Source organism: Pogona vitticeps, chromosome 2 (genome assembly GCF_051106095.1).
Source record: "Pogona vitticeps strain Pit_001003342236 chromosome 2, PviZW2.1, whole genome shotgun sequence".
Lineage (NCBI taxonomy): Eukaryota > Metazoa > Chordata > Lepidosauria > Squamata > Agamidae > Pogona > Pogona vitticeps.
The window spans coordinates 124,061,571-124,088,297 of NC_135784.1; the positions used below are offsets into that span (position 1 = coordinate 124,061,571).

Here is a 26,727-nt window from a genome sequence, read left to right on the forward strand (position 1 = left end):
AGGATAGAAGGCTGAGTCAACCTTGAGCCGCTACCTGGGATTGAACCCCAGGTCATGAGCACAGTTTGGGCTGCAGTACAGCGATTTAATCACTGCGGCATGAGCAGCAGTCCCATAGGTCAAACTTCTCTTCCAGGAAGAGGTGACAAGAGGCAGAGCAGAGAAATGGCAGGGTGAAGGCTTGGCGTACTGAAGGATAAACGGAGAGCTCTGTCAACCAGATGCATCACGGCTGATAGAACAACTGACAGCACAGGGGTTGGGACTGAGTGGCATAAAGCAGTGGCCCCCCAACCTTTTTTGATCCTGTGGACTGGTTTAGCATGTGGGGGGTGCATTTGTGCATGTGTGTGTGTAGGAGTACATCTGGGGGGCAGGGGGTATATGTGCATGCAGTGTGTGTGTGTACGTCTGGGGTGGGTGGGAGATCTGTCTCCGTGGCCCATTCCTGCCAAGGCCACGGACCGGTACACGGCCATGGACCAGGAGTTGGCGATCCCTGGCATAAAGACAATGAAGCACCATCAGACAGAATGCACCACAGAAATGGTTTATTGTACGCAAAGCGTCCAGCGCTAGTGAATCGGTGCATCTCAGAATACGAGCCAGCTCTTCCCACAATACAGGCCTTGTAGGCAATCTGTCTCAGGATTTTGCCCTTTGCCCTGTCCGCACTATAACCAGGCACTGCAAGATCGATCAGACACTCAGCACACTTTTTTTCCCTATGGGAGCAATATCCCTGGAATCTGCTTTTCAGTACCTGACTCGGAAAGGAGCTTTCTCAAAAGTCCAGCATCCGGGAGGCCACACCCAAGTATCTTATTGGAGTTCACGTTTCCAATCCGCCATCCAGCCTACCTATGCCGGGGCTTCGTGGAATGCATACCTTTGCCTCTCAGCTAAAAGGCACCGAAGCCGCCATCAGCCCTGCATCCAAGAAGTGCTCTCTCCATCATAGTTGACATCTACCCAGCTCCTGGTCATCAGTGTCAGGGAGGCTACACTTTCTCTTGGACCAAGTTCCCCTGCAGCATTTTATGAAAAGCTGCAAAGCAGTATCCAACACCAAAATGCAGCAGAAGGTGGCTGCAAGACCGAGGAGTCAATCCAAGACTCAGTATTCCATTCTCTGCAGCTATTAATGATGAACCACCTGAACGGAAAGAGGCAAGGTACCACGCCACTAAAAGATCTCCTTTTTGATCACACATCACATTGCCTGAGAATTAGGCTCATGAACAAACCTTATGCTTCTGAGCTAGTGCAGCTGATCCCTACAAGGGGGTCGTAGGCAGCCCCCATGCTCTGGACCACCAGCACCCTCCCACTTTGGACTATGGCCCTCCTAGCAAAATCCGCAGCCCCCATTGCACCATGTGTTCCAGGAAGTGTGGCGTGCGTTCAGCAGGCGCTGACTCATGGCTCCTCTCCTCTCCTGAGTCATGCCACTGGTTCATCTTGCTCCGGATGGTCTCCTCTGAGCACCAGTGGCTTCCCAGAGTCTGAGGCATAAGGCCTTCCTAGCCCCCGACTATCTGACAGTGCCGGGAACTAAACATGGGTCATTGCCATGTCAGGCACATGTTCTACCACCACCAACCATCACTACTAAACAAAGGCCTCTCCTTGCAAAGGTTCGCCACAATTCCTTAATGAGCCTCCTCCGAACATCCGTGTTCTTCCTTCGTAGAAATACGTTGACAAGTGAGGGAACGTCTCTGCTCCGCAGCCCGGGATCCCACAACCACTCTCTTGTTCCAGGGTGAACCAAGACGGCCCTTTTGGCTGTTGAGTCTTCACAAAGGGCCTGGCTATCCCAGGGAGACCATTTGGCAAAGGCGGGCGAATGTGCAAAACACCTTCCTTCCCTCAAGAGGTCATGAGAACAGGGCTTCTCTTGGTCGCTCCAGCTGGCTCTAGAAACGCCCAGCAGCAACGCTCCGCTCAGAGCTTTGGAAAGAGCTGGCCTCCCAGCGGCCGAAGTAGACCCCCTTGGGTACAGGCCGCCTCAGAAAGATGGCAAGGAGCTTGCGCAGCACTGCACGCCGTAGCAGGATATAGACCCAAGGGTCCAGGATCTGGTTCCAGGCGGCCATGTGCACCCCACGTAAGAGCAGCTGGTCGTAATTCAAGGATTTGTGAGAGTTGGTCACAGACAAAATAACAAAGATCTGGGAACAGAAGAAGGAAGAATTACAGTGAGAAGCCGATATTGCTGGAAGGGTCTCGTATGTATTCCTATTATCTCCCCTTGTCCAGTGACCCTTTGAAAACTTGGAACCAACCAAATCTGCTTCAGAGATGCCTGTGTGCACCACGGGTCCTTTGCTTTGGTTTCTGGGTGGCATAAACATCACAACCTCTGCGGTGGTGGTGTTCCCTAGGATAATGGTAGGAAAATGCCTTCAGCCCAAGGACGAAAGTCAACCTGAGATCTCAGGTTGGCCATCCAGTGATGGATGGAGCTAAAAACAAGAAAATACTGGCATATTTTAGCTTTGGGTTCTTCCCATTAGAAAAAAAAAAACCCAAAGCCTTCAGAGAAACATTTCAGGCTTTCAGAATTGGGGAAACCCCATGAAAAATCTAGGAAACCACTAATTTTCAAGTACCAAGGGGAAGGGATGGAACGGCTACCTGGGGAAACTCAGCTGGATTTGGTGCAAGAGCCTGGGGGTTGCCATCTCTGCCTAGCAAGACATCTTGTTTGACCAGTCATCCCCATTCTTCATTGAAACTCTTCCTGCAACCCAGGGATCGTTGACTCTCCCCACTCACTCTTAGGACCCCATGAGCACTCAAAGACCAAGGGACACCATACAACCTCACACTCCTGTTGCAGCTCCCTCTCAGAAGGTCTACCCTTTCTGCTGCCTCAGTGTCTCCCCTCTTGTAGCCCACTTACCAATACAGGGCTCCAGCAGATGCAAGATACCACCATGATGCCCACCAGCTGCACAACCATCTCAATGTCATGGGGCTTGGCTCTCCGGTGCCCACATTTGCGCTGTCCACGGAGCCGGGCCCGCACCAAGATAAATCCACTGAAAGTATTGCAGAGGAAGGAGGCTAGCAGCGAGGCCAAGCCCAGCACGGAGAAGAGGAGGGCAAAGGCCATCTCAGGCCAGGCTGTCGGGTTTTGCACCTTGAGGAAACACCAAGTGCCTGGAGACTGGATGGCATAGCTCCCAGGGGTGCAGAGTGGCAACAGGGCAATGACCAGGGCAGTGGCGCACAGCCCTACCAGAGAAAGTTTCGTCCGGCTTGGTGTGACTATGGCCGCGTGCAACAGAGGGCGTGTAATGCCCACACAGCGCTCTACGGCCATGATGAAGCCCAGAAAGAGGGGGCAGAGTCCAAAGAACACCATAGAGGCGCCAAAAAACTGGCAGAGTGCTCCAGAAGGGTCCATGGCTGCCCAACCGCGCCTTGTGGCATAGAGACGCAACACAAAAGACCCCGGAATGACATGGCCTGCAAGGTCCGTGATCACCAGGCTGCTGGCAAAAAGCAGGAAGGTGGCCTTGGAGCGACGCCGGAAGCGGGCATAGGACTGTACCAGGATCACCAGTGCCACAATGTTGGAGACGACACCCAGGGTCATCGAAAAAATGGGGGCAGCAGCGGAAGAATCATTTGCCGGCATCTTCTCCAGCCCCATGTTGCTTGAGGAGACGTTTACCTGGCGGGTAGCAGGTGGTGCCTGGGAAGCATTGGAAGGATGGATGGCAAACATCCTGTGGGTGGCTGCCTCCAAGCGCAAGCATCTGCAAGAGGAAAGCAGGCATCAGGCACTCAGGTTCTACCAGCCAACAGACAAGAACAGCCGCACGCACACACACGCACACACACACCCCTAGCTTCCCATTTCCCTCACCCCTCAAGAATGGAAACATGCAGCAAGCGACCCACTGCTGCCACTCCCATGTGCCACCTGGGCTCCTTGTCAGAAAGGTGGCTAGAAGAGCAGCGGGTGCTCCCAGAGGCCTCTGCATCGCATCCTCTCCTGGGGCGCACAGTGTCGCAGGGCTCTCTCTTGAGCGCTCTCTGCGGTAGGACAGGGTGTTTCTCACACGATTTTCCAAACTGAAAGTGAACTAGGAGAGCTGACCACACCTTTGCATTTGGTGTGTGGGGGGGGAGTGCACCCCGTGGAGGTCCTGGGGGAACAGAATCGGACCCTGGGCTTTTCCTGTCCCTAATCTAAAGTGAAGAATGCCGTTTTTCATCTTGGTGTTGTTCTTCTTCTTCTTTGCCGTCTTACTTCTTGCTTCCCTTAAGAAATTCTGCTCCAGTCCTTGCATTTAGTGACTTTCTTAAATTCACAAGGGTGCTAATTTCCAAAGCAACGAAGGAACCCTTACACTTTAAGATATTTTACTTAAATGACAATAATGACAATAACAACACCCACAAAGGTAGTGGTGATGATAACAAGCAGGATCTTAGGGAGAAGGCTGAGAGTTGTGGAAAGCTCGTACTTACTGACCATCAATTTCGCCGCTCTTGGGAATCTAATGGGATTTGGGGCACTTCAGGTGACTTTATAATAGCACCTGCATGACGATCTCAGGTCAGAGGTTGCATAGAAGGAGAACAGCAGAAGACAACAGTCTGGATAACCCAAGGAGAATCAGCAAACCAGAAAACTATTAATGTTTGATGTTCATTTTTTAAAAAACATTGTGCAAAGTTTCCATTGTTGTTTTTCATATTATAGACAGTTTGAAAACATGATTAATATTTTGGATTACAACTCCCAAACTCCCTTAGTCATCTTGGCTGGGGGATTCTGGGACCTGTAGTCCCAAAAATAGTAACAACCTTTCAAGTGCTGATTCTGAGTTACTGTTATCTTTTCTATCTCTCAACTTGGATTGACTGGTTTTTCAATCACATACAGATTTTAGAGTATAAACTGGAGTAACGTTACCAAGAAAACCCGAGACTAATTCTCGTGGGCAATATTCCATGAACGCTTACATTAAAATACAGCAGTTAGTCTTTTTGCTTTTGTTTTATGCTTCTTGCTAAAAAAAACAGAACAAAATCTGAAATTAAACAATAGACGTTGGGCCTGCTTCTGAAAACAGCTATCTTTTCAGGGAGCAATCCTCAAAGTTAAGAAAATGCTTAAAAAATCACAAACCAAGAAGACTTGAAGTAAAAGCCTAAATGTGTCATTTATTTATTCTTGGCCAGCACAGACAAAGTGTGAAAGGATCCACACACCATATTTGGAAAATGCTGTGATTAGGACCAAGTAAACGGCACAAATTTGTATGAACAAGAGTTCAAGTTCTACTGATGATTCTATACATTGGAAGCTAAGCAAAATGACTTTTCTGTTCAGGAACAGAAAAGCATGTCTCCTTTCTTCTTGTCCTAAGATGGAGCACGGTTACTCAGATCCTCTACTGTTTACAGAATCGGGATCAGCCATCCCTTTTTCTCTGTAGCCCTAATCCGCAATGTGCAGTTTGCTTTGAAGATAGCCAAGTCAGTCTGTGTTCAGTGGGGCTTTGAGGCAAAGGTGTTTAAGATTGCAACCAATACTGTAATCCTACCTATGTCTGCTAAGAAGTAAAATCTATTGAATGTTGTGGGTTCTCATCTTGAGTAAGTGTGTACGGGATTACGTTGTTGGTCTTCAGAACATCACTGACACTCCATTCACAAGCTTGTAAATCTGCTGCCTCATGTTGCTGTTTATGTGCCATCAAGTCGCCTACAATACTAGTAAGGTTTTGGAAGTATGTGAGATATTCAAGGATTTCCCCAGTGAGTTTTCTATGGGCAAGCAGAGATTTGGACTCAGGTCTCATGATTTCTGTCCACTGATTACGCTCACAGGGAAGGGTCTTGAAGTCCCAAAGCAGCTTTTCTAGCATGTTCAGCTAAGATATTCTGGGATTTGTAGTTTCACAGTAGCTTTCCCTAACTCTGGGGTAAGTCCCCACCATCCATCCCTCTTAATATCCTAAACTAATCCATCCTGAGGCTTCCAAGTCATTCTGCATAAAGAATTGTTTTGGAGGACGAGTGTGAAGTTCTGGTTCACCTGCTTGAAGGAGAATTCTGGAGGAAATCAACAGCTGTCTCACTAATTCAGGATATTTTTCACTAACCATAATACAGTAAAGCAGATACCCTCTCTTTCTTCCCCACCCCCAACCAAAAGACTGACCATGGCTGGCTACAGGAAGCATCCAACTCTTCTGTTAGAGCAGCTTCATTGACTGCCGATCTGTTTCTGAGCCAAATTCAAAGTGCAAATTCTGACTTTAAATCCCTATACAGTTTAGGTCCAGGCAATGGGAAGGACCATATCTCCTCATATTAACATGCCCAGTTCTTGAGATCTTCAGAGGCGGCCCTTCTCTTGCTCCCATTGCCATCACAGACGGGTCTGATGAGGACACAAAAGAGGGCCTTTTCTGTGGGGGCTCCCAGGTTATGTAATGCTCTCCTTCAGGAGGTTCGGTCAGCCCCCTCCCTCTTAATTAAGCAGTTGCAGACCTGCTTAATTGGGTAGTTTTGACCTTGGTGCTGGACATTATTTTTGTGTGCATTTTCAAGTGTTTTAAAACTGTTTTTAATGGTTTTTGAATAATCATTTTGAAACTATTGTATGCTTAATTGTTTTTAAGGCAATGATTTATTGTGGTTTTAGTCACGATTTTTTTTATAATTTGTGAGCTTTCTTGGAGCCTTTCACTGAGAGAAAGGCAACATAAAAATGGAATATACGAGCAAGCAAAGAAACCTGCCTATGATATTTGTACAATCTGTGCATCGTTCTTAGGTTTGGTGACAGGATGGCATGCCCTAAACTCATTTACTAGTATCAGAAGCAAATTGGATTAAGCTATAACCCTTGCTGCTACTTTTGCAGCACATTTGAGTATGTGCTTAAACAAGCATTGCTCTGTAGTAAGCATATACAGTATAACTGAATTATTCTCTGTCTAACCCCCCCCTCCAAGTTCCTACTGTCTGGATGAACTATCCTGGGGCTATACACCAAACCAGATGATGACTCAGAGGTTGCAAAACACTGTGGCTCTTATCTACCTCTATGAATGAGAAATAGAATCCAGGGGATGTAGTTAAAATCACTTAGCCTAGATTTGTTTATCCTTTAATAACCTTTAATTCTCCTGCTGTAGGCACAATAGAAGTGGTTAAACAGTGGCCATTTTTCATCCTTTCAAGACACACTCATTTGAGGGATAACTAATCCATGCCAACAACTCCCAGTCCAAAATCAAAGATGGAGATAAGAAGGAATCTGTTTACTGTGGGTAGGCAGAGGGCCAGTCAGGATCTGCTAGATCTTTGTGAGATCTGTAGTAGGTCATAAAAAAATCTCTGATTTTCAACTGCTTAACAAGAGCAGTAATTCCCCCCCCCCTTTCGAAATTAAGCTGTTACGACTGGGCAAAACAAAACAAAACCCCAAGAGTGGGGCATATGGGAAGAAAAAAAGATTGATTTTTCTCCTGTTAAAAAAAAATCCCTCAGCTGAGACAAGCTCTATTCTCACATGCTCCCTACATTTACATCTACACCTCTTTCTGAACTACCATTTTGTATTTCTCTCCATTTAGGGGTTCTTGGCCAAAACCAAGTAAATTCCCTAAACTTTAAGTCTTCCCAGACCTGGCTCATTACATTAGTAGCGGTTCCTGTGGATTAGTTAATGGAAGCCATAAACATATTAGCACTACCATGTCTAACTGAGAGCTTCTTATGTGTTGATTATGGTTTTCATGACTAATTCAATCAATTAATTTGGCAGAGTTTGAAAAAAAAACATGAATACTTTTACAAATTACGAGTAGTCTCTATCAGCGTTACCACCACCACTTTGCTGCTTTTCTCCTGGAAGACTGTAACAGAGGGAATGCTTGCATCTACTGGCATATGGTTGCTGTGACACAACACATGCCACATTCTAAAAATAAGGAAATCAGTGTGCTTCACAATTTTTAATTTTATTCTTTATGCAAATTTAATTGACTAGAACCCACATGATTAATTGCCAAACAAATCTGAATTAAATTTCAGCCCTAATATGCACCTATCTTGACAAATAAGGCACCACATTCATACTGTCTCCCTAAGTGGGAAGCAACCTGACAGCACAAAACAACAAAGGGAGACCAGGTTTCCAGTGCCCGCCGTCTGATACGAACACAAATACAATGCTGAAAAAGCATTTTTGATTTTTCGAACATAAATGAATCCGTTCCACTCAAACTCTTTCCTGCTGAGGAAGTTACCTACAACTTCCACAGAGACTGGCAAAACATTAGGAAGAAAAACCTCAAGAACACCGCCAGACAGCCCAAAAAACCTACGACAACCGTTACCTATAACACTTTCTATACTGTGATGGGCCCTCTCCATCGTGCTATGAGTGCAACACATACAGGGCATCCATGCCATCCATTCGCTCTGAAACGGAACAACCATCAGTATCCACAGTTGTTTATGTGGACCAGAAACCCTGCTCCAGCCAGCAGGTGCGTCCACACTGTGTTTTTACCATGCCACCTGCCAGAAAAGGAGGTGGGATCCCAAAGGACATTGCCCTCTGTTTCTACAAAGCCCACAAAGAGTTCTGTGAGACCTTAATGACCACAAAGTTTTATCTGGCATAAGATTTGGCAGCCTGTGGGCCACTTCTACACTCCACGCATCCAAAGACATGAGCTGCAGTCCACCCATGTTTACACCCAATTAAGCCTGCTTGTCCTAAAGAGCTACAGGGCGCCTTCTTGGTTTCGCTGTGACCTCCGGCAACAGCTAAGATGGCTACCGATCTAGAAACTTCTGAATCCCATTTGTAATCCTTGTTTTTCCCCCACCACTTTCTCCATCTTTTTTCCTTAGCAGAGAAAGGGCGTCCAGACAGAGGGGCTCCTGACACTACCAGTCACAAGACACTCCACACTGACCCTGATTTTTGACTCCTTAAACTGATTTTGGGGGGAGAGGGGATGAGACACAGAAGAGAAGAAAAATGATGGAAAAAACACAGGAGGGTTACAAGTAGAGGAAGGCGCCCTTTGGATGGTTTCACGAGGGAAGCAGGGCACAATAAAAGCCTCATCCGGAAACACCCAGCAAATAACAGCCCGAGTGTGTCTTGGAAGGGCTCTTGATCTAGACGGGCTTCGTCTGTACGGGGCAGCAATTTAGCCCTGACGGTAGAGAAGCAGGCAGTGGTAAAAACCGAAGGAAGGGGTGCTGAGTGGTCTTAGGGGCCAGACCCACCCCACACGGTTCCTGCCCCAGTTGAAAGCGTGCTCTTCAGTCCCTGGGCGAGATCCTGCGCCCTTCCTTACTTAAGGAGAGCCTCCAAGAGCAGCTGCTCATCGCGTTGACTCCCAGCGGTCGCTCACTAGCCCGGATTTGCCTCCCTTCTTCCCTCCGCGGGCCTTACGGGTTCCTTTAAAAAGCGGTGGAAACCATGGAAGAGCCTGGCGGCCCCTTCGCTTCTATTTGACGCCCCGCGTCTTCCCAGAGGTATCCAAAGCGCGGTGGCCACGCTGGCTTGTGAACGCGCCGGCCCGTTTGCAGAGCAGCTCCCTTCCTCCGGCGAGCGCAGCCCGGGAAGAGCCGCTTCAGGGACCGACCCGAGCCTCCGCCAGGTTGGGGCCGCGCCGTCGAGCCGGGCGCTGCGGGCTGGCCCTTGGAGGGCGCTGGTTGCCCCCGCCTGGAGCCGGGCGGCCCCGCTCGCCTAGTCCCGGCTGCCTCCCCCCCCCCCCCGCCCACCCAAGGTTTCCTTTTGCCCTCCAAACGCCGGCTCTCCCCCTTCCTTGCTCGGCACCTCGAGTCTCCCCTCTCGAAGTTGGTGGGACGGCAGGGCTGGGCGCTGACCCGCCCGCCGGCCGGCCGACCCCCGCGGCGGGAGTGGCGACTCACCCTCCGCTGTCAAGACGCCCGGGACTCTCGCGTCCACTGGTGGCCCCGACAGGCGCCGGGTCGCCGCGCCTCCTCGTCCTCCTCCAACCCCAAGCGGGCAATCCGCGCGCTTCCCCACTTCTCCGTTAAGTTATAGGGAGAGCGCGGCCCTCGGCGGGCACTAGGGGGCGCCCTCGGCGCCGCCTTCTCCCCCTCCTCTCGCGGCATCCTCCAAAGAAGGATTTGTTGCTGGGGGCCAAGGAACAACTCCCAAGGCCAAGTCCCCGCCCTGCGCAAAGGAGAGCTGGGCCGGCAGCTGGTCGGCAAGCTCGCCGCGGGAAGGGAAGGCTGGGGGAGGGGGGGGGGAGACACCCTCTCCGGGCTTCATCGACGGCCACGGGCAGTCACCCTCAGCGATCGAGGCGAGAGTTCCCGTCGCTGGCCATCCCTTGAAAGGGATGGGGGTGGTTTTGTATATTGAAAATTCTGGAGAGCTCAGAGATTTCAGCATCTCGCTACGGACCCTGATTTTGGGGGTTCGATGCCCCGCTCCGCCTCCTGCGAAGTAAAACCAGCCCGGGTGGCCTTGGGCCAGTTGCACCGTCCCAGGGTGCCTCCAGAAGAAGAAGAAGGGAAGGATAAACCACTTCTGAATACTCTACTCGGAACAGGGGCGCCTTAAGTCAGAATTGATTGATAGCACAAAATTATTATTAATCTCTTTTTTAAATCTCTGGCAGCCAACCTGTGATCCTCGAAGTGTTACCGTTTCTGAAAGAAAGTAGCTCTTTTAATTCTCTCTCACTATGTTAGAAAGGGGGGGGGGAGTTTTTTTTTTAAAGGCAATCTATTGTAGCTCTTCGTCGAGAATCATTTTTATTTCAGCGCAAGCTTTTGTGGATCAAAAACCACTTCATTCCACAAATGTTCACACTGAAATAAAAGGATTAGTCCTCAAAGTGCTTGTCTCCCCACCCCCACCCCCCTTTTCTTTTGCCATCATGACTTATACGGGAATCGGAATCCCCAAACCTTGTAGACCACGCAGAGACCTCGTTGCACCTTGAGATTCTCCACTAAAAGAAGAAGTTACAAAACACCTCGAGGGTGTGTGTGTGCAAAAGAACACTGTGGGCTCTGCAGTACAGTAATACTTGTTACTCAATGGCTGGAGAGATCCTGATCACCTGCTTTACAGAGGCATCGGAGTTTAGAAAGCACATGGCAACAAGTCCTCGTCTTACTTGTTTATGCCCTTCGAGGTGTGCGCTTGTGATTTCTGCCCAGCTCCTATAAAAGGAGAAGCCACGGGAAAGTCTCCGCTTAGCTCACTTGCACTTTGGATTGCTATACCAGAGGAAGCAGAATGGCGGCTGCAGGGCTGGTCCTACCATCAGGCTGAATGTGGCAACCGCCTCAGACGCCGCCGCTGCACCCTGACTGTTCTCCCAGATCCCCCACAGCAGTTCGCCTCCTTTCAAAGACCAAGCAACCTGTGCTACGCCATCTATTCTTCCTTCCCTAAAGTGGCCTCCCCTTTGGTTTGGTAAAAGTTGCCACCCTGTTGCCAGTGTTAAAGAAAGATCCATGGGACAGGCCAGTCAGTTTCCATACATGGAATGGAGAGCAGGGTACCATTCCGTCCTTCGTCTCAGGAAGCAAAATATCTCGGGCTAGCCCTTGCAGGCTATGACTTACAGATTCCCTGCAATGATCAGAGGGGATTTATTCCCCAATAGATGAAGGATAAGAAAAGCAGCACAAAAACATAACATCCATATGGCACCCTTATAAGAACTGGGGTACAGATGGCAAGGGGGTTGGACGATATCCAACAGGAATAGTTCCAATCAGGATTCAAGTGGAATAGCAAGACAGGCCGCAGAGCTGCCGTCCTGCGCTTGCTTCATTCATTCATTCATTCATTCATTCATTCATTCATTCATTCATTCATTCATTCATTCATTCATTCATTCGAATTTTATCCCACCCATCTAGTGGCATACCACTACTCTGGGTGACTTACATGCATGAAGCATAAACACAGAAAGAGTCAAAACCCCACCAGACAATCTCTCACCAAGAAAGACCCCCCATCCCCCAGCAGTCAGAAAATAAATGAAAATATAACAACATAATAAGATGTCATATGGGAAGGATATCGTGAAAAGCTTCTCTGAAAATATGTGCTTTAATTGATCTTCCAAGTGCTGGGAGGGAAGGTGCCTGGCACACCTCCACCGGCAGGGCATTTCATAATGTAGGAGCCACCACCAAGAAGGCCTGGTTCCTAGTTGTTGATTTCTGGCCCTTCCGGGGGGGGGGCGGTGGCCCACAATATCATAGCACTAGCAGGAAAGAAAGGCAAGTGGTAGCCTTTTGTCTCCGTAAGACACAGCCTGGCTAGTGACTCAACTCTTAGTTGTAAGGGGAAGATGCTGGAAGTACTGAGTAGTCAGGACACCTTGTGGCCCTTTGTTTTCTTCCATTTGTGTTCATGAGCAGCAGTATGCTTTACAGAAGGGAAGTATGATAAGACAATGAGGTAAATAAGAATGTCAGAATAAGGCCAACCTAGGGCAAGTTCCAAGTTTGGTCGTACTCTGTATTTACAAGAGTAGGGCCAAGACATGATGCTCCTTGAGGCAAAGGGCAAACTAAGCCAGCGTCCAAGGGTAGCCAGCAGACTGGCATCCTATTGTAACCTTGGTGGCAGGACATGTAGCCAGAGACTAGCACAAGGACCGCAGAGCAGGCGGCACAGGGCGCACACAGCTCTGACCTGCCACGTTGGGGAGCAGCTATAGAAGGACACATAGCTCACCACCTGCCAGGAAATGTGGCTGCATTAGCCTGCCTGTTCTTCACAGCTAAGGGTCATGAGCCATAGAAAGGCATCTTCTAAAATAATGCTACTGTTGGCATCTCTCTCTCACACCCAGTTTCAGAAACACCCTGGTCTTTCTTTGAAGGGGAATGGTGTGTTTACAGTAGAATTGGAAATGCAGACTGACTGTTGGTGGAAGAAATACAACAGGAGAAAGTGGGGTTTTTTTTACCGCCTCAGCAAAAGCCATACCAGATCTCCTGTCTATGCTGAAAGCAAGGCCAATCCTGCTCCCTTCGCTCATACCTGGGGTTGCAGTAAAGATTAAATGCTGGTACCCACGCGGGGCTGCTCTTCACCAGCTTTTACAGCAGTGGTGAGAAAACATGAGCTCTCCTCATGTTGTTGGACTGCAACTTCCATTATCCTTCAACAACACAGAAATAGTTAGGGGTGATAGGACCTGCAACCCAACCACATGAGGTAGGCCACAAGTTACCCTGTACTGACTGCAACGCCCACATATTGGCTTCAGAGGCTGGGAGTTGCAGATGAATGTTCCCAGAGGGCACCAGCTTTAACAAAGTTGGCATTACACACAGGGCGAGTAGGGGGTGTCTGGCAGAATAAGAATCTCCCTGAGCCTGGTACATACTTCACTGTTCAGGCAACACATCCATTCGGCCTTCCTCAGTGGGATTTGGAGAGCCCACAAATTTTGCTTTGAGGGACCAAAACTCCTGGGGCCTGGGCTAGCCGGCATCTCTAGGAGTTGGCCCCCAAAAGGTATTTTCCCTTGCTTTGGAAAAATCGCCACGTTGCTGGGCGCACAAGATTTTCCAAAATAAAAATAAATGGCCTGTAGTCACTTTGCGCAGCAAGAGGACCAAGCAACCACGGGGAAAAATTAAATGCATGTAATATGAAATATAAATAGAATCATCTAAAGTGGCTTTAGATCAGGACTTGCTCATCCTCAACCTTCTCTCTGCAACCTGGTGATAATCATCATGATTTATCTTACAGAGGTACTGTAAGGATTATAACAAGATAAAGTGTGTGTGTGTGCGTTCAGGCACGATTGCTGCATAAAATGCTCCTTCTGTGTCTTGCTTTACCACCACTTCTCCTGCATTACACTGACTCCCTTCACTTGCAGTTGTTCCCTTGTGAGGGCCACTTTAAGCAACTGCTTTCTGTTTTCATATCTTTGGTTTCCCTCCTCTTTTCCTTTTCTATTTTTCCCTTTTGCTCACCTCCACTTTACATGGGTTGACTTTTCCTTTCTGCTGCCCTTCTTCTTTGCAATCTACTACTGCTGACGTTCTCCCTATAATTATTTAAGGAGATAATCCTGCACCCACTTACCTGAGAATGAACCCTGCTAAACACAGCTGAGGTTTAACTTTTGATGAAGCCTGCCTGTATAGGATTACATTTTAAAGTACATTTGAAAATGTTCCTCTTACCTGGACCCTCTTGCCCTCCATTCTCTGTCTTTCAGTGCCACTACACTGGAAAGCTGAATTGGAAATATTTGTCTTTACTGCAATTTGATTTGCAATGTGCATTATGTTAAAAATCACAATCAGTGTTCACTCAGGGGCTGCGGATTGATTCAGGACTTCACCCTTCATACTGAATGCAATCCAAATCTCATTTCACAGTCTCCCTCCCTCCCTTCCTTCCTTCCTTCCTCCCTTCCTATCTTCCTTCCTTCCTTCCTTCCTTCCTTCCTTCCTCTGCCAGCCTTTTTATGGTTTCTGTGAAGTTGCTTTCTCATTTAAAGCTTTCCACTACTAAAACCTTTCTGTGGAAAAACATGGGAAAGTCTTTGAAGATTCTCAGTCATCCAGGTGTGGTTATCTGGAAGCTGAATCATGGCAACTGGACTTCCTTCTTGTTAGGTTGAAACGTTTCGCTACTCTTCCAAGTAGCTTCTTCAGTCTGGGATCTCCTCCTAAGACTGAAGAAGCTACTTGGATGAGTAGCAAAACATTTCAACCTGACAAGAAAGAAGCCCAGTTGCCTTGACTCAAATTCCAGATAACATCAGAAAGTATTTCACAGTCTCATAATACAGAACATCCCAAGTCTGGACTGTAATTTTGCAAAATACATCATGGTTTTTCATGACATATGGTTTTCACCTAGTTTATGTCTCCAGATATCAGTAATTCATGCATGAGTTAATTGAAAGTAAAGGAAAGGAATAGTTGATGGGTGATGGGAAGTGGTGATTTCATATGGAATAATTCTGAGTTGTGAATTATGATATATTTTGCAAATTTACTGTTCAAATTTTTGATATGTATTTTGAGCCTGGGAAGTACTTTTCTATGTTGTTTTTCTTTAGAAAAGTTTTTTTTTCAGAAATGTAGTAGTCTTAAGCTTTAAATGAGAAAGCAGCTTCACAGCAAACCATAATAATGGGAATTCGCTTTTATATGTCCTCCCCCACCCTGGTTCTGAACCTCACACCCCAATTGTCTATATCACCAAAACACCACCTACAAACATGCTCCCTGTCTTTATGAGAATATATCATAACTAACCACACAGGAAAAAGTCAATTTGAACCTTTCCAGCTTGACAAATTAGAAGCCCTCCAGCTGCAGAGAAAACAGGGCTGGACTAATTTGCTTCAGCTTTTGCATCATGCGGTCAGTAAAAATGTTTCAAATTCATCTGCTTTTAATCTGTGGTAATTTGACCATGTTGTTGCACTTTTTATCACAAACTTTGATTTGCAAGACCTCAGCTGTTACTGACAACACCTTTTGGAGCTCATTAATTCATACAGCCACCATATATTGGAAATGACTTGACGGCATGTAACAATAAAGTTACAGGAGCCTTGTCCCCCTTTTTCATGAGGCCACTTTAGCTGTGAGGCAAAACTACAGCAAGCTGCCGGGATGTCTGAAAGGGCCAGTAGAGTAGTCATGCACAAGGCACAGGGTCTCTTGCCCTCTTCAAAACATCAGTTTACTATCCAAGGCAAGGCCAGCCCAAAACACCCCACTGTCTGAGGCAGAGCAGCAGAAACGTACCCATCCAAAACACGTGATCCAAAAACTGCAGTTTTATCCAGCATAAAATGTGTTGTGCCATCCTATACAAAACACATTGAAATCCAGCCAAATTGTTTGACAAAGAAGACGGAGAATACCACAAGCACTTCTCTTCATCTCTGAGGGGAAATATATAATAATAACAAATGTACTGCTCTTTTGTGACACCCCCCTCCCAAAACTGCTGTAGGAAGCAGCCATCTTGTTTTTCCTACCTAAAAGCAGGGCCCTGGCACCACCTCCAACTGACCACCTGGTTATTCTTGATGTGAACTCAGGCTTCAGAAAGTGGAGGATCTTAGATTAGGATCAAAGTGGAGAAAACAGGCTGCTTAGCCCCAAATTCTGCTCAAATTACAGAGCACAGCAGATGCTACTGAGAGCCGTATGCTCACACAGACCTTTGCAAGTAAGTGAGGCTCAAGTATAGTATTTTCTGATGAAGAAACTCTTGGCTCCTTCTGCTGAAGTTCTGACTTCACTCTCCATATATAATCATGTCTATTCACTCTACATATGTAATCACTTCTACACTCTTCCTTTTTCCCCATCAAAACCCACACTCCTTTATGGCCCCCATTAGTGATAATGGCTGGGTAGCTGCTGAGTGCTTTAATAATGAGATTGTGGTTGTCTGTGGAAGGCCTCCAGGAGGCCTTCCCAGCAATAGTAAAACTCCTCCTTGCAAAAAAATGGCAGGAGAATAAGGATAACACTTGCCACCATAAACACCAGTCGGGCCCAAGAAGGCGCTGAGATAGGAGAGGGCTGCCTCTTCTTGGTTTCTCACCTCCCCCTACCCCATGAGTTGCAGCAGTAATGGCAATGGCTCCCTTTGCATCCTAGACACATTTTCTGTTTTTTGTCAACTTCTCTCTCTATTGCCAGCCTACCCCTCTGTCTCCTGTTATCCCAGGGAGCAGTGGACACCCTTTGACCTTCCACATCTGGCTGGACTGCAGCTCCCAGCCTCCCTTACCATTGGGTATGTTGGCTAGGGGTTGGCAAGAACTGAAACTGAACATCTGGAGGGTAACACAAGTTTTCCACCCTCACCATACTGTCAACGTGTGAGTTTCAGGAGGAGTATCCTTTGCAGTGCAGAACTTTTGTTTATTTATCCTAAGCCTAAGGGGCTTTGGCGACTAGCCATGAAGATTCCATGCTGCCTCTGAGGTTCAGAGGTGGTGTGCCAGCTGGCAGTGGGCAAAAACAGCAGGGGAGGGTTGTTACTCTTCTGTCCTGTTTGTGGGCTTCTGAAATGTATCTGCTTGGCCATTCTGGGAAACAGGATGCAGAACTAAAGAAGCCTTGGCCAGATTCAATAGAGTTTTTTATTTTGTAAATATTCTGTTAAAAGCATAATCACTCTGGTGCTCTCCAGATGTTTTAAACTATACTTCTCATAACCCATGACCATTAATCATGCTGGCTAGGGCTTGTGGAAGCTATATTTCAAAGCAACCTTGAGGGCCCCAGGCTTCCTACCCAGTGAATGCTATAAACAGCTTCATGTCCCTCACATGGACAAGACTGAAGACTTAGTCTTTTATCCAGATTGTCCTGCTTCTCCATTGACTGTCCCTCCTCTCTCCCTTGTTGAGTCACCCCTGTCTTGGGGGCCATAGACCTTGGCATTCTAGTGGATGACCAGCTGTCACTCTGTTCATTTGTCAAGGCAGCAGCAAAGGTATGCAATTTCCATCTTGCTAATATCTGCCAGATCCATCAATTCCTTACTCCTGAGACTACAAAGCTCCCCTATCCATGCCCTGGTGGTGTCATGCCTGGATTACTGTAACAGCCCTTTGGCAGGTCCTCCTTTTTCTTCACTGCATCCTCTTACCCCACTACAGAATAAAGTGGTGCAAGTGGTTTTAAACTTAACATATTACTCCCATATTTCCTATCATCACAGAATAATAGAATAGTGGGTTTGGAAGGGGCCTATCAGACCATCGTGTCCAGCCCCTTGCTCAGGGCTGCAATCCAAATCAAAGGATCTCTGACAGTATTGGAGCGCTCCCAAGGTAATTGGTTCCACTGTCATACTGCTCTGACAAAGATATCTCCCGAAGTAATTCGTTCTATTCTTGTACTGCTCTAACAGTCATCGTAGGGCATTGCACTGGCTGCCTCGGTCCACAGATTCCAGATTTTTGTTGGCTCCTTGGTCTAAGGTGGCAAATTCCAGGCTTCAGGCTGTAAAGCTGTGGGATTTTCTCCCCCAGCACCTTCACATGGAACCAGAGTTGAAAACACATTTGTTCAAGTTAGAGTCATAGGTGGTGGGTGTAGGGAGAGGTCAGCAACCGGTGTATTTTATTTGAACTTTTTAGTTGATTTTAAACAGTAGGTTAATTATTTTTGATCTTTTTTTAAGGTGCTTTATGTTGATGTACAGGTTCATAAACACACACACACAAAATATTAAGGCTGTGGTTAAATGTTGTGTTGCATGTTTGAACGTTATTGATTTTATTGGAATGAACTCTGGTATAGAGCACAATATAAATGATGATTGCTGTTGTTATTATCTGTTCCATCACATCCTTTCTTCATCTGGAAAGGAGGTGCTAATGTGCCTGTTTTGATGCTTCTGCAAACTGAGGTTGATCTGCTGGAGGATCATGACTGGAGCAGCTGGAGACAGAACATATATTAGTAGCTACAAGGGAAAGATCTACTCTTGAAAGACAGGTATATGGCTATTGATGAGTTTAGCTGCTAAGTTATTCGGGGCTGTATAATCAAGAGAAGAACATTTTCCCAACATGGAATCACAGACATCCATCACAATAGATTCTCCTTTGAAGTGCTTTTCTCTTCTTTTATGTTGCAACTTGTACGTTACAATAGCATGCCAGGAGTGGAGTGTCACAGAAAGGGGAATCCCCATAAGTGCTTGCAAAGTATGGAGTCAACTCTCTTGTCAGTCAAATATATAGACTTGGTAGGTCTATAGGTAGGATGGACAGTCTTGAAATCCTAGGCAAAAGATTGTCCTTCCAGTAAGAATCAGAGGCAACATTTCCCCTTAAAGCAGTGGTTCCCAACCTTGGGTAACCCAGGTGTTCTTGGACTGCAATTCCCAGAAAAACCAGCCAGTACAACTGGAGGTGAAGGCTTCTGGGAATTGCAGTCCAAGAACACCTGGGTTACCCAAGGTTGGGAACCACTGCCCTTGATGATTTAGTGGTATTGGATGGGATGCAATCCTAGAAGCATTTGACTGTGTCCATGAAAGCACTCTGTCTTTGCTACTGGTTGGAAAAATCTTTCCAGTGCAAACAGTCATTAGACTATTGCTGAGAACATAGGGGGCAATCAGATGAGCATATAGCTCACTATTTGTTTTGCTTTTGATGTAATTTGGTTCTCCCTATTTTCTGGCTACCAAATGTGTTTTAAGTAAGAGCAATCCAGCCCACTCCTTTCTGGCACCACATTAGGGATGAAGTTTATTTGCCATGATTGGGAGCACTCCTGATTGTCCTATTCTGCAGTCTGTGTGTTGCATAATCTGCTCCCAAATAGAGATGTGGGTGACACTCTCTTTGGTGACAACCCTGTGACATACACAGGAACAGTAGAAAGGATGGCAGAGAAACCCTCTCCTTCATAGAATCATAAAGTCGGAAGGGGCCTGTAAGGCATTCCCCCTGCTTGATGCAGGAACACAATCAAAGCATATCTGCCAGGTGATTATCTAAATTTTTCTTGAATGTCCCCAGTGTTGGAGCACTCACCAACTCCTGAGGTAACTGGTTCCACTGTCATACTGCTCTAACAGTTATGAAATTTTCCTGATATTCAGCTGAAATCTGGGTTCCTTTAACTTGAGCCCATTGTTTCATGACCTACACTCTGGGATGCTTGAGAACAGGTCCTGCCCTTCCTCTGTATGACAGCCTTTCAAGTATTTGAAAAGCGCTATTGTGTCTCCTCTCAGTCGTTTTCCTCAAGGCTATATTTGCCCAGTTCTTTCAGTCTTTCATTTTCTTTTTACATTTTTTAAGTAACACAGCATTCTTTCAGAAATAAAGGACTACCCATGGTAGGCTGAAGTATTGCTATAGTACTGTGCCACTTATTAGATGAAGTTTAAAAAAGAAAAGTTGCCATAGCCTGCAGAAGGACAGCTCTGTGAAAAGACATGGAAAGGGGCAGGGATGGGATATAAATAATCAAAAGGGGGAGATTGGAGTGATCTGAAGTGCTGTCTGGATCTTTCTCATGGGAGAAGAAACATCTCTCCTGTGGATGGAAGGACTGCTCAAGTGTAAAATAAAACAGACCCTACTGAAGATAAGACTCTTTTAAACATGACCCAAATTCCTATGTGTACATCATCCTGTAGAGTGGATAGAACAAACCTCTGATAAATTACTGTTGTAGCTACTACTGAAAGCAATTGTGTTTATGGGAGGCATTAGGATTCTGATGTCAAATTACCTTTCTGTGCTGACCAGCAGCCAAATTACATCGTGTGGGGCAGGCACGCGGGTCTTCACCTTTTCCACCTACAGTATGTGAGATGTTTAGAGAAAAAAAACCAAGCAAACAGAGCCACATCGGCCTTGCCCAATACATAGGTAAGGGCAGGTGATATCTTTATTGAGCCACAACAACTTTAAACAAATACCTAGCTTTTATCCTAAACCACTAGTTCTTAACCTTGGGTTACTCAGGAGTTTTGGACTGCAACTCCCAGAAGCCTTCACCACCAACTGTGCTGGCTGGGGTTTCTGGGAGTTGCAGTTCAAAAACATCCGAGTAACAAAGGTTAAGAACCACTGTCCTAAACCAATCTTCATCAGGATGTGTACCAATATATTGTGGATAGTGTATAAAATATATATATTTATAATAGTACCAAAATTCTTGGCATGACAATTTTTCCCCTGCACTATATAGAATATATTGATGAAGGCCAGCTTAGTTTGAAAGCATGCTATTTTTTCAGTTTTTTAGTGGTCCAATAAAGGGATCACTTGTCCTTGCCTTTGTATTGTGTGAGGCCTACACAGCTTTGTTTTTTTTCTGAACTGTGGAGGATACTCTGAATAGCCACCAAGAGCACCACCTAGAAGATAACTTGGACACTTAACACCCTCCAAGCAGGACTGCAAACTGGAAAAAAAAATCTACTTCCAACCACTAGGTACTATTGTTAATTTGGCTTCAACGGGCTTCACCTAGTGGCTAGACAAATTTTATTGCCACATGATGGGGGTTTGCCACATTTCTGTATAGCCTTTCTCACCTAGCCAAATAGTGACTTCAACCTTCAAAAGAAGGCAATGCAGGATTACTGATTAATGGACGTCCTTTGTTGGAGGATTTGGGAGAGAAAACCCAACCAATGCTTACTAGGGATATAATTTGAAATTGATGTCCCTACTGGTGCTTGAAGCTTGAACTCATCTTTAAGAAACAGACCTTGTCCAGCCATCTGCCAAGATTTTTGAGACTCTGGGGTACGGTATTTGTTTAATTTTTGAGTGATCCAATAAAGTTATCACACCTTTGATGTGAGATGTGTGACCCTTCAAGAAGATCTGAGAAGGCAGGTGTTTGCAAAGCACATCTGGTATGGAGAAAAATACTGTATAGCAGTATTGGTGAGGGGAAGCCTCTCCAATGAATGATTATAGGGAGTGGCCATTTGGGCCTCCCTCCTGCCAGCAGCGGCAACCACAGCAGCATGAAGCAAGTGATGAAGAAATTTCCCAGGAGTTGGCTTTTGCTTTCCAGGAACTCATGCTGGAATGACAGAAATTGGGCTGTGCAGCTTCCACAGTAGGCATTTATTGAAGAATAGCTTATGTTTTGTTCACTCACTTTTAATGAGACTCTAGCATGATGATACGATCAGATTATTGTCTTTCTGTGTTTTCCATAAGCTGTATTTTTGGGCTATAAAATGCATTTTTAAAAAATAATGCAATAGTAATACAATATCAATAGAGGTAGATTATCTTAGCTCTACTTTCCATCTCTTTGAAGGTGTACATTCGGCATAGGGCAGTTTTGCAACAGCCCATACATTTTAAAGAAACCCTATTCTGTGAACTTACATTTTGGTTATAAAATGATGATTCACATGCCTCCTAGCATGGATGGAATAGAGCAGGGTGCACACACACATACGTACACGCAAACCTAGTGTGATACCTTCTAAAGTTTCAAGTCAAGTGCAATTTTCAAGTGGTTCACAAAAATAAAACACACAGTGGATAATTCTAGGAGTGCTCCCAGTCTGGAAGCATCGAACCTCAGGAGTGCCCATAGGACACGTAGCCTTTGGAATTTGCAAGCCCAGTTGTTGGCTGTAGGCCTTTGTTGGGGAAGTCAAGAGCTAGAGGCTTATAATAGGCTAGAACTGTATCTCTTGTTTTCCCTTCAAATGCCCTTGTAAGATGGCAATTGCCATAAGTGTATGAAATTACTCCCTAATTAGCAGTTAGAAGGAAGGAAATACAAGGGAGGCTGGGAGATTGCTCTCTGGAGAGGAAGACAATGTGTTAATCTGAAAGTCTGCATGCTGCTTAGATATTCTGATGATGCCTCCTTGCCTTTACTCCTGCCTGTAAAAGGGAATTTTCACTCGTTTGCTTTCGCATTAGATGTTTGGAGGATGGCTTCCAGCCTCCAGCCAGAACGAATGGGAACTTTCATCAGCCTGCTTTCCTGTTCTGGTCTGCATTTCCCAAATATCATGGGAGTTTCTCTCAACTTCCTCTCTTCCCCTATTAGGTGCTCAGAGGATGCTTTTTGCCTTCCTCTCAAGCATTGTCCATCAGCTTTCTTTTCTATCAAATGATCAGCTTTGCAAGGGAGTCCTGCTCTATGGCAACAAATTAACAAATGACCATCACTAAGCTTTACAAGTACAGTAAAGATGTTCTCTCAGGGAGCATTTAGTCATGTCTGTCCTGGCACGGTGGTGGTAACCTTTGACCCATAGAAATGCTTTGGCCTGCAATTCCCATCAGCCCCAATGGTAAGGGGTTTGGGAGTTGTAGCCCAAAACACAAGGGAGGACTAACTCTCTACCTCTGATTTAAAGCATTCAGTGGTTGTAGCTTCTGTAACATCGGTTGGGTTTGTGGAGACCGAAAGGAAGCCATTAAGAGGGAATATGGCCAGGAAAGGCAAAATAAATCTAGCAGCTGAACGAAAATAAGTCAGTGAGTACATGGAGTTTGTAGCTGTGGCTGCTTTAAAGAGTCCTGGTACCTTTTTCAGCATCATGACACGTTATGGAAATGAATGTCTGCAAAACACCACAACCCTACTGCTAGTTATAGAGGAAACATAATCTTTGCAAACAAAACCATTACATAGTTAAAAGCCTTTGAAATGGTAGTAGTCACCAAAGACAAACACTAAAAAGAGAACACTGAAGAAAGTGGAATCTTTGTTGGACATTTTTCCTTACGTTGATGTCATAAAAATATGAAATGAAACATAAGATTTCATTACATATAAATCATTTGCATTGGCAAAAGATTTTGGTGCCTGTTCTTGGTACTGTTCTGTCATGTTGTACTTAAGATGTTTGAATACACTGAAAATGAATACAATTATTGGTCATGCTTGCTTGCTCCTGGACTGGATGCTTGCTTGCTTGCTTCTAGAATGAACATTTTTCAACAAGGCAACATAATTCCCCAGTACCCTTTCCTAACAAGAAAACAGAGTCACATCATGGGTGTGACCCAGGGAACATCCTACTGCTTGGCAGAATTAGAAGCTATGACAGGCCAGGTAGTTGTCCTCATGAGCCTTTAGGGTCAGTTTATTGAGACCAAAAAATGCCATCTGCCAAGTCCCAACACCGCTTTGGCTACCACCCTTTTTCTGAGCCATTGTGCTACACAACAAACCATGTAATAAAGCTGTCTTTAGGGTCTGGTCTGGTCCACTCCTCTTGTTTCCCTTCTCTGGCCTTCCATCCAGACCTTGATGCAACACTTAGCTTAGACGCAGAAATGTTTGTTTCATAGTATTCATAATTAAGTACTTCAATGGCAAATGGTGGAAGATGGGCTTGGAGTCTAGACCAGGCAGACCGCTTTGCTGCATAATCAAGGTGGAAAGCAAAGACAGCTATGGAGGAGCAGAGATCCATCTTTACAACAGACTGGCGAACAGGACAACAGCTGCTTCATGAATCAGTAAGACCATGTAATGTTTGTGAGGTTTAACTCTTTTTCTCAGAACTTTTTCTTCTAAGAATTTGCTGCATATGAGGGGTGTGTGTGTTTAACAGGAACAAAAACCCAATTCTCTTCCAGTTTAGAAAACTTCTCTGCTAGTTACCTTGAAGACTTTTCTGTTGACCACAGCTGACCATGATTCTACTGTTCACAGATGTCTCCCTTAGTTAATCATCAAATATCACAAATATCACAAGCATAGTAAATGAAAGTGGGGGGAAAGTTTATTACCCAGTTCTTTTAGAAACTTCTAACTCTTACACATATATTTGACTTGATTGCCAACTTTGGATAACAAAGCTAAATGTATGTGTTTGCTCTGCTAAAATGCGCTGTGGGCTGTTCCACACAGACAATTTGTTCTGCTTAAAGTACAGTACTGGGTTTTGCTGGAATTGTTGTGGCCATCAATCTAACATTCCCCTTATCTCAACTTGTCTAGAGCTTTTTCCAGTGACTTTCCAATTCTTTTCAAATCTTATAAAAGCAACCCCCCCCCCCCCGGTATCACTTTGTTCTAGGGGTGGAGTTGAGGTTGCAAGAGCCCTCCTGGTAAAGAATGTTGAGACACTGAGAAACAAACACAAATCCAGAAAACAAACATATTTATTAAAGGGCTCTTTAAGGTTTTTAAGGAGTTTTTTTTTTAAGTGTTGATTTCAAAGAGAACAGATGTGAATTTGCAGTGAATGTTTGTGGGGGACATAGAAGGAGCCTCTCTGAGGAATCTGAGGACTGTGGACACATTCAGTTGTCCTCCGGGCAACAATAATATCCTCTTGGCTCATCCTTCCACTCCAGAAGCATCACTGGTTTGCTTCTGACATGAATGAAGAAAAACAAAGAGATGCCTCTGGCAAGAGGCCCCTGGTCAGAAACTTTCAATTAGCATTACACCATCACTCAAAAACAAACAAACAAACAAACCTAGCAGATAAGCCATTTTAAGTATACTTTTTTTCTAATTTTTTTAAAAAAGATTTCTTCAAAAGAGATTGATTTTGTAAAGAGAGTTGAAGTCTTTAAAAAATTTGGGCACAAATATCAGCAAACCCCATGTTCCCTGAGGATCAAGCAGCAGAAAAAGGAGGTAGAATGGAACCCAAGTGGAGGCTCTTTTTAGGCATAAGGTGACATAACGAATATAGTTTCTGTGGCACTGGATGTTCATATATGCATGAAATTGTTCAACACAAGTCTAAGAAGTTGGATTCATGACTCTGGCTTTAAACAACAGCGGGTTAAAAAGAGAATCACAACTTCATGAACCATGAAATGTCTTCCTGATATGTAATCTTTTCAGAATAGTTTGCTTGATAAAACTGCTGTGCCTGAAATTATTGGCATAGAATTAATGATCCCCTATTGGTGATCATTTCCTATGGACTGCATGAAAGCTTAAGCGAAGTGTTGTTTTGTGGATGCTCTGTAGATTCAGAGAGCCACTAATTATTAAATCCATGAAGATGCAAAGCTGTCATGTTAAGTATTTGATACTGTATAGCACATGAGAATGAAGTGCTTCATGTAACCTGAAACCTCATACAGTCCAGCTGCAAAAGCACTTAGTCTAAGATTGACAGAAAACAGAGCAGCCCGACCTTTTATATTTTGGCAGCTGTTTGCAGATAATCTCAATAAAATATTTTATGCCTTAGCTCAGGATGTTCAAAAGAGTCAATGGAAAGAGATGGGTTTTAATGGGGATTTCTGACTTCTGAACTCTGACTCCTGCTACTTTCTACATTGATAAAACTATATTAATCCCCCCTTCAGGATTCAAAGATAAAGCAAATTCTCTTAATATTACTTAGTTATTTGTTAGTACAACAGGTCTCATACCTCCCTTTAGAGGTCTGGACCAACATTGATCTTCAGCACTTCTATCATCATCATCATCTTGGAACTGCAGTGCTCGATGGATCATCGAGTCCAGCCCCTGTCAAAGAGGCACAGTGGGGAATTGAACTTCCAGTCTCTGGCTCCACAGTCAGATACCTAAACCACTGACCTATCCAGCAGTTCTGTTTAATGCCCCACTGCCAATTTGGGCATCAGAGTACAGAGTACAGAGTTGGACTGTGTGATGCCCTGTTGTGAAGGCTGACGACCTCACCAGTGTGGAAAGAAAGAAACCATTGCTCAAACAAGACTGAACGTGGGCAGAAAATCCTCTTACACAACGGCTTACCTGAGAAGGCAGTGTTACTTCAGGGCCAAAGGATACTTCAACTAGCAACTTCCCCCTTCAGTTCAGTTGCTCATCATGCTTGCTGGCTTAGCTCTCTGTAGGTCCAAGCAGCAACTTCTGGCACACCTAGGGGACCTCAGCTAGCTCTGTTTGCAATACTTTGTGTACATCCCATCCTCCTCATGTTTTACTGATGTTTCATAGTCTTCATTAAAGCTTGGCATAAAGGGTCTCACTGGTTCTTAACCTTTGTTACTCAGATGTTTTTGGACTGCAACTCCCAGAAGCCTTCACCATCAGCTCTGCTCGCTGAGGTTTCTGGGAGTTGCAGTTCAAAAACACCTGAGTAACAAAGGTTAAGAACCACTGTTTTAGATGATATAGTGAGCAGTTGTTAAAACATGCCTTCTTTAAGGTCTGAAAGATATCTGTTTGTTGGAGCACATGCTTTCCCCCAGCTCTTTGTCTTGCATTCTGGCAAGATTAATTTTGCGA

At 45.4% G+C, this 26,727-nt stretch overlaps 1 protein-coding gene across 8 annotated transcripts; it reads right to left on the minus strand.

Annotated features, from left to right (window-relative positions):
• Positions 1–534: 534 nt before the first annotated feature.
• PTGER1 (prostaglandin E receptor 1) lies at positions 535–14,409 on the minus strand. 8 transcript variants are annotated; one of them, XM_078385875.1, is made up of 4 exons: positions 9,455–9,784; positions 4,987–5,033; positions 2,909–3,770; positions 535–2,174 (listed from the first exon to the last, which is right to left on the minus strand). In XM_078385875.1, the coding sequence occupies exons 3-4, from the start codon at positions 3,737–3,739 to the stop codon at positions 1,920–1,922; spliced, it is 1,086 nt and encodes a 361-aa protein (XP_078242001.1). In that variant the 5' UTR covers positions 3,740–3,770; positions 4,987–5,033; positions 9,455–9,784; the 3' UTR covers positions 535–1,919. The 8 variants fall into 8 exon arrangements, with proteins under 8 accessions (XP_078242001.1, XP_020656073.1, XP_020656071.1 ...); XM_020800414.3 differs by lacking the exons at positions 4,987–5,033; positions 9,455–9,784 and adding an exon at positions 14,212–14,409; XM_020800412.3 differs by lacking the exons at positions 4,987–5,033; positions 9,455–9,784 and adding an exon at positions 13,999–14,154.
• Between the last annotated feature and the right edge of the window lie 12,318 nt (positions 14,410–26,727).

Bases quoted from the DNA above. Each gene is read 5' to 3' on its own strand.
- PTGER1 (XM_020800414.3), bottom strand. From the start codon at position 3,739: ATGTTTGCCATCCATCCTTCCAATGCTTCCCAGGCACCACCTGCTACC. The intron at 2,175-2,908 runs GTAAGTGGGCTA...TTCTGTTCCCAG, and splicing joins TCTGCTGGAGCCCTGTATTG to ATCTTTGTTATTTTGTCTGT.